This window comes from Ostrea edulis, chromosome 9, assembly GCF_947568905.1.
Source record: "Ostrea edulis chromosome 9, xbOstEdul1.1, whole genome shotgun sequence".
In the NCBI taxonomy this organism is placed as follows: Eukaryota; Metazoa; Mollusca; class Bivalvia; order Ostreida; family Ostreidae; genus Ostrea; species Ostrea edulis.
In genome coordinates, this window is record NC_079172.1 from 65,447,875 (window position 1) to 65,455,799 (window position 7,925).

Genomic DNA, 7,925 nt, shown 5'->3' on the forward strand with positions numbered 1-7,925 from the left:
CTGAATCTTATCAATGAGTAGCAGAGAGACAGACAGACAGACAGAGAGAGAGACAGAACAAGAGAGAGACAAAGAGAGAGAGAGTTTGGGTTTGTAACCTTCAGCCCCCTTGCTCTGTTCCCACTGTCGTGTGATCGCTTATGAACGCCACGATTGACCATTCGTAGCAGATCGCGGAAGTTTTCTGGAACTTCAGATTTCGATGCGAGTTTTTAAAAATTCATTCTTATACAATTTGTTGTGCTTTGATACGGTAATGCCTGATTCGTGCGATCTGTTAAGAACGCCATGTTTGACCATTTGTAGCTGATCTCGGAAGTTTTCTAGAATTTCAGGTTTTGATACGAGATGATGCAAGTTAGTCCATTCTTACACGATTTGTTGGGCTTTGATGCGGCAAGGTCACAATGTGTCACGATCTGAACACGATCACATACATTGTGATAAGATTGTCCCGATCAAGTTCACGATTGGACCTCGGTCTCATACGATCATCACGATACGGGTTCCCGATTTGGAACGATATTGTACATGCAGATACTATCGTATGCCTTAGGATACGTTAATCACGAACCGATGCGCTAGGTTGCGATATGATACGATTGTGATCGCGGTGTTTTTCACGGTCAGGATCGAAGATAGTCTCTGTTTGATTGGATACGATCACCACGATTTTTAAAGACCACGATTTCAATCGTGCCGCGAATCGTGATGGTGGGAACGTAGCATAATCACGAACCGATGCGCTCTGTTGTGATCGCGATGTCTTTCACGGTTAGGATCGAAGGTGATCACGGTTTGAGCTACGATTAGACCCCGACAGGTATTTACAACCCGACTGACCATTGACTCATTATTTTTTAAACATCAAGAAAGTGAACAATACAGCCCAAAACAACTGAGAATGGCTGAAGTTGGGGTTAATGACAACGTGACATTTGCAGCATTACTGTGTGCTTATGTCAAACTATCGTGACAGGTCGTTAAACATCGCAACAGAGCGTGGTGTTTATTTTGTACAAAATTAACCGCGATCATCTCAACTTGAGAGCACCATTAGATGCGATATGTTGAGCATTGTTACGATGCAATACGATCTGACGCGATTATAATGACAGAAAATTAATCGTGTTGATCATAGAAAAATTGTTGACAGTCAAACACTTTTCTGCCAGAATGCTACAATACTGTTTAAACATTATCAAGACTGATAAACACTAACAAGGCTGATAAACACTAACAACGATAATAAACACTAACAAGGCTGACAAACCCTATTAAGGCTGACAAACCCTATTAAGGCCGATAAACACTAACAATACTGTGTAAACACTAACAAGGCTGATATTGATAAACAGTAACAAGGCTGGTGAAGCTTTGGTTGGTGAACAGTTTTAATCTGAATTTGACAGAATGTTTAAATAACCGAGAACTGCGTATGTAACTTTCATGAAAGTTTGAAATTTACTGTACATAGACTACAAATTATCTTTTGATATTAATTTCTAATGAGAGTTTATGGTATGTAGGATGGATTGAGAGGTACAATAGACAGGTCATATTGATCTATCAACGTTCTGCATACGAAATAATAAACTTTATATATATTGATTTGAATAGAACCTTTCAGTATATGTTCAGAATTTATTTTTCTTCCTATGGATTGCAATTGGTATTCTCAATATGAATTTCAATAGGCGGTTTTTCGGTGTCAGAATCTTGACTGTCTGAAACGATGAAAACCAATCCTGTGAAATTTCACGTTTGAAATATGCATGCTGATTAAAGAAATTTACATTATTTTATTATAAGAACTGTTCACGGCCCACACACTTGCTTGTCCGCGGACTTTTTGGACAACCTTTTTACACAGACACGTGTAGTTACAAAATGAACAAGTCTTTGAATGTCTTTTAAGATAAAAACTTAAATAAATTCTTGAACTTTGGTTCTAAGCCTCTGGGAACACTACACGAGAAGCGCGCCGCCCGACTTAAATGTGTTGATATTTTGAAGCAGATGTTTTTAGAACATTTGAAAAATTTAACGTGGTTGAGTAATTTGGGATGTCTAACCCTCCCCGCGTGAGATGCTCTAGAGCCCTGGTTCCGGTTAATTTACGGTTAGCTCTAGGAAGCCGCTGGACGGAATCAATTTCACGTCTTAAATTATTGACAAAATGAGCTCGGATCTTCCCGATATCGAAGGTATGATATATGAATTATTTAACTGATGATATCACTTTATAAGTTTTTGAGAAAATTGTAACGGAAATGGATGAATAATGCACGATGTTTTCTTGTTCACGCCAAAATGATAACGGCGTTTTTATGAAGCGCTGTAAGGGTGATCTGGGTGTCTAGAATTGAGATTTAATTAAGTATAATGTGTATTAATTGCCCTAAAAATCGAAGTTTAAGATGGGGGAAACAATATTGGGTTTTAGTCTGTGTAAGTGTCTCTATCGATTCACATAGCTTCTGAACTCTGTCGAAAACGGAAACCTGCAAGGTGGAGGTCAAAGATCAGCGACATATATAGACAATTATGTCGCCACGACATATGTCGCCAGTGAGATTATCGCAGTAGGTAGAACTTCTTTACTATTGGGGCTTTGTGGTTCATGCACACATTTTAATTTCAGACTTTGATTGTGCTTAATTTGGTTTTGTTTAGAAGTCCGTCATAGTCATTTTCTTGTCTGTGGGTGAAAAGTGTGTGTGTGTGTGTGTGTAGAGGGGGGGGGGGGGGTGCTACCAACCTAAACTGTATCAGTAGAGGATAAATGCAGATTTTAACGTGAAGCGATTCTTATCTGCACGCTGGATGGATGAAATTTATAATTGTGGAATTTTAGTTCACACGAACCTATTATCTATGAACCGATCTTCCATTAGCAATATAGATAATAAACATCAGATAACTCCTGCATCCTGTCAATCCGGGGGTCAGCCGAGTAACTACCGGGAAACCAGACTCCAAATAATTCTTTGATATCTCCAGATCCTAAGAGATCTATCAGGTATAAACATCGTGTTTCACAAACCAGATGGGTTACATTCAAAGGACAGGACGCGTTTGTTTACTAGTAAAACAAAATCATCATTTATGTCGGAAATAAACTGTCCGTGTTTTCAAAGAAGACACTTGTACACATGTCAAAATATAAGTTCGAAATTTTTTTTTTCAAGAAATGTTCGATCGCTTCATTAATTTTGAGTGTAGATAATGGAATTGGGGGAATAGATGAGAAAATGGAGAATAGATGTAATTTGCGTTTGAGAAATCCCCATCAGATTATGTAATCGTCTAGTTAGCGCGGAGTGGAGAATGCTGATAGCGCTCTGTAACCACTCACCAGTAAATCAAAACTCTGATTTAGCGATCAAACATGACGGGGAAAAATGAGAAAGTCTGGTTTAAATCTTAGATATATTTTTTTTTTCAATCGAACGTCAGACGTATTTAGAATTCCTTCACATAACCTTGAAGTCTCTCCTTTCACAGAATAATTCAGTTAAAATCTACAAACAGAATCGTACGAAAGCCCAGAAGGCACATTCGACATTTGAGATTCAAAATACCGGATTTTGTATTTCGAATCTCGTATTTTGAATTTCGAATGAGCCTTCTGGGCTTTCGTAGAATCGTACGTGTTCCGAAAATAAAACGTATTTAAATTGCGTCATGGAATACGCTGATTGGTTGATTCCCGGGGGAAACGGAGAAATGGACATACATGTGAGTGTGTTGTTCGTCTAGAACTGCGGATTCCATATTATTCACAAAACTAACTATATCTATTTAGAATATCGAGTTTATTTCCGGTGAGGCATATGCATATAGACTTATTGATTGGTAATTGTAAATGAATGATGTTCTGTTCCATTAAGATAGATACCAGACTTGACAAAGACGTACGATTTGTTTACTTTAGATTTAGAGTAGATATGTAGCACAGCGCAGTAAAAGCGAAATTAAGATCCCGCAATATTCTGACATCCGTGATTCCGATCACTTGATCCTTTATAAATATTTCATTTTAAGCAGATCGACTGTATTTCATCGATGCTGCTGTATTTTATGGATACTATAATGGTGTTTGACTTGTGAATCCTGAAGGAGGATTTGAAGGTTTGGTAATACTGAAAGATTCGGTCTATGTACGACATGAAGGAAAATCAAAAGACGTAATATTAGATACAGTTATGTATTTCTAATACCCCCCCCCCCCCCCCCATTTTTTCCATTTTCAGAAAATGAATGTTTTAAATATGTTCGAAGGGAAGTAACAAATTAAATTGAAGTATGAAATACTGGTATATGAAATCTATAGTATATGAATTTCAAATGTTGAAATACAAGCATATATAAAATCCGGATGTTGAAATGCGAATATATATAAAAATCCGGATGTTGAAATGCTAATATATATAAAATCCGGATGTTGAAATACTGTAGTATATGAAATCAGAATGTTGAAATACTAGTATATATAAAATCCGGATGTTGAAATACAAGCATATATAAAATCCGGATGTTGAAATACTAATATGTATAAAATCCGGATGTTGAAATGCTAATATATATAATCCGGATGGTGAAATGCTAGTATATATAAAATCCGGATGTTGAAATACTGTAGTATATGAAATCCGAATGTTGAAATGCTAATATATATAAAATCCGGATGTTGAAATGCTAGTATATATAAAATCCGGATGTTGAAATGCTAATATATATAAAATCCGGATGTTGAAATGCTAGTATATATAAAATCCGGATGTTGAAATACTGTAGTATATGAAATCAGAATGTTGAAATACTAGTATATGAAATTTGGATGTTGAAATACTAGTAGACTTATATGAAATCCGAATGTTGAAATACTAGTATATGAAATCCGGATGTTGAAATACTAGTAGGCCTATATGAAATTTGGATGTTGAAATACTAGTATATGGAATTTGGATGTTGAAATACTAGTATATGGAATTTCGATGTTGAAATACTAGTATATGGAATTTCAATGTTGAAATACTGGCATATGAAATCCGGATGTTGAAATACTAGTACATGAAATTTGGATGTTGAAATACTAGTACATGAAATTTGGATGTTGAAATACTAGTATTTGTATGTTAACGCAATCACGCCATTGCTTCATCGTCATTTCATGATCGTCACTGTATCGATAGCCGGGTAATGTAATAGTAACCGTAAACAACACGACCATATCCTAAATTCATATGAGGTTTTCAATTTGTTTAGTAATCTTTGTTCAATTTGTTTACTTTTCTACGGAAGGTATTTTTTACTCCAATATGATTTTAGATATGGAGGTGTTCGATTTGTTTACTTTCTTACGGAAGGTATTTTTGACTGAATTCTAGATATGAAGGAGATGTTCGTGTATTGTTATTATTTTTTTTACATGATCTTTGTTCGATTTATTTACTTTCTCACGGAAGATATTTTTTGCTGAATTCTACATATATGTAGATATGAAGGTGGTGTTCGATTTGTTTACTTTCCTTTAGATATGAAAGAGGTGTTCGATTTGTTTACTTTCATGTAGATATGAAGGGTGTGTTCGATTTGTTTACTTTCTTGTAGATATGAAGGTGGTGTTCGATTTGTTTACTTTCTTGTAGATATGAAGGTGGTGTTCGATTTGTTTACTTTCTTGTAGATATGAAGGAGGTGTTCGATTTGTTCGACTTCTGGGATGGTCGGGATGGACTAATTGATGCGGTGAAAGTGGGCGATCTCCTGCGATGTTGTGGATTCAATCCCACTAATGCACTCGTCTACAAAAATGGAGGGACAAAGAAACCAGGTAAGATGAGCTGTCCTGTAAAGTCACTGACTCCTAAAACATCCATGGCAAGTAAACTCTTAAATCTCTCTCTCTCTCTCTCTCTCTCTCTCTCTCTCTCTCTCTCTCTCTCTCTCTCTCTCTCTCTCTCTAACGCATGTCTATTGTAGGAGAAAAGCAGTACACAATGGAACAGTTTTTGTCCATAGTCCGACAGGTAGTCAAAGAACGGGACACTGGGTCATACAAGGAATTTATGGAGGCTTTCAAATCTTTCGACCGAGAGGGACAGGGCTACATCTCCCTGGGTGAGGCAAGGCATGTCCTGACAGCCATGGGTAAGTGATCATTGGCGGGTTAACTGTAGAGCGATAACCGGCGACAGCTAGCAGGTGTTCTAACGGTGTACAACTGTTACCAGTAATGCTATTTTCAACAATTTTATGAAAATTGTGAATCACGTGTACCTCCAAATGTACAAGGAATATTGTAGAAGCAATCCTAAAACAAAATCCATGTATCACGTTAAAGTTATTGTCTAAAATTAAGTGTGTTACGTCTGTAGGTGACCGTTTAACGGATGAAGAACTGGAGGACATTTTACAAAGCATCGACCTAGATGTCGATTACGAGGGAAACATAAAATACGAAGGTAAGGTCAATGTCAAATCAAGGTCAGCGGTCAATGTCAGGGTTCCAAAGAAACAAAGTACAGCGGAAAAGTCATTGACAACGGTCAAAACAAAATAAAAACTTAAATGATGTGGTTCTAATATTATTGGTAGTATGTGAAAGTTATAAGAGCAAAAACCTAATGGAAGATTGGAAGGCGAATGTCAGGGACCAAATACAATGATGAGCTTAATAAGTCAAGGGTTGATTATCATGGTTATCGGATGTATAAACAAGGAAATATCATCTACAAGGTCAATATCAAACGTGTCATGCATGATACTCTTTTTATTTGTAGAATTCATAAAGAAGGTGATGAAAGGGCCGCCAGAGGGAAAACCCGAGTTTACATACTGAAAGAGACCGATATTTATAGTAACAGCGAGAGAAGGGATTGGGGAGCGGATCATTGTTTTGTTGAAAAGGCGATCCACGAACGAATAACGCACGCTTCTGCGGTTTAGTGTATCCGCACTTTATATTACAATGCTCGTATCTAAATATCAACATCTTCCTATACGTTAGGTCGTATAGTCCGAAGACAGAATTATTATAATGCACAGTTCGTGTAAAAATGCAATATCTCTACTTCGTGTATGGTACTTTTGTAATGATATATATTTTGTTTATTTATATACTTTCAATTAATTATATATGCATATGTTGTCAAATTAGTACAGAGTTTTGTGTTGTTGTTTTTTTTATCAGTAGATTCGGGTAACAACAAAGTTGTTCTATGGATGGAAAGTATTATATACACTACGACCACAGGGTATCTGAATTTTAGTCAATAAATAGATATAAATAGGGAAAAAAGAAGAAGAAAAAACTATATCAATATTTATAAATACATATTGATAGTTTTTTCTTCTCTATTTATATCTATTAATTAAAATTCAGACACCTGTGCTACGACCGTGCCGGATATATATTTGCTTAAACTGAGGCGTTGCACTATGACTATGAATGAATTCGTTTATAATCTGTTAACCCAGGTTAATTGGTGACCATATAAGCTATTTCACGACATTTTATACCGCTCTCCCTGGGTATAATTTTGATTGGACAACTACTTATTGTGGTCAGCAGGTACCAGTTTCAAAGTGAAGACAATTAACAGTGATCAATCTCACAAATCATGTAACGAATACAAAATTAACCGTGATCAATCTCACAACTCATGTAACGAATACAAAATTAACCGTGATCAATCTCACAACTCATGTAACGAATACAAAATTAACCGTGATCAGTCTCACAAATCATGTAACGAATACAAAATTAACCGTGATCAATCTCACAACTCATGTAACGAATACAAAATTAACCGTGATCAATCTCACAAATCATGTAACGAATACAAAATTAACCGTGATCAGTCTCACAAATCATGTAACGAATACAAAATTAACCGTGATCAATCTCACAAATCATG

At 36.2% G+C, this 7,925-nt stretch overlaps 1 protein-coding gene across 2 annotated transcripts; it reads left to right on the top strand.

Moving 5' to 3' along the window:
- Positions 1–1,975: 1,975 nt before the first annotated feature.
- Positions 1,976–7,172, top strand: LOC125659638 (myosin, essential light chain, adductor muscle-like). 2 transcript variants are annotated; one of them, XM_048891376.2, is made up of 5 exons: positions 1,976–2,207; positions 5,693–5,839; positions 5,989–6,156; positions 6,384–6,470; positions 6,789–7,172. In XM_048891376.2, the coding sequence occupies exons 1-5, from the start codon at positions 2,180–2,182 to the stop codon at positions 6,845–6,847; spliced, it is 489 nt and encodes a 162-aa protein (XP_048747333.1). In that variant the 5' UTR covers positions 1,976–2,179; the 3' UTR covers positions 6,848–7,172. The 2 variants fall into 2 exon arrangements, with proteins under 2 accessions (XP_048747333.1, XP_048747334.1); XM_048891377.2 differs by lacking the exon at positions 1,976–2,207 and adding an exon at positions 3,617–3,741.
- The last annotated feature ends 753 nt before the right edge of the window (positions 7,173–7,925 follow it).

Excerpts from the sequence above, each read along its gene's own strand:
- LOC125659638 (XM_048891376.2), top strand. The coding sequence starts at position 2,180 with ATGAGCTCGGATCTTCCCGATATCGAAG. Across the intron at positions 5,840-5,988 it reads TGGAGGGACAAAGAAACCAG|GAGAAAAGCAGTACACAATG; the intron begins GTAAGATGAGCT and ends TGTCTATTGTAG. Across the intron at positions 6,157-6,383 it reads GCATGTCCTGACAGCCATGG|GTGACCGTTTAACGGATGAA; the intron begins GTAAGTGATCAT and ends TTACGTCTGTAG.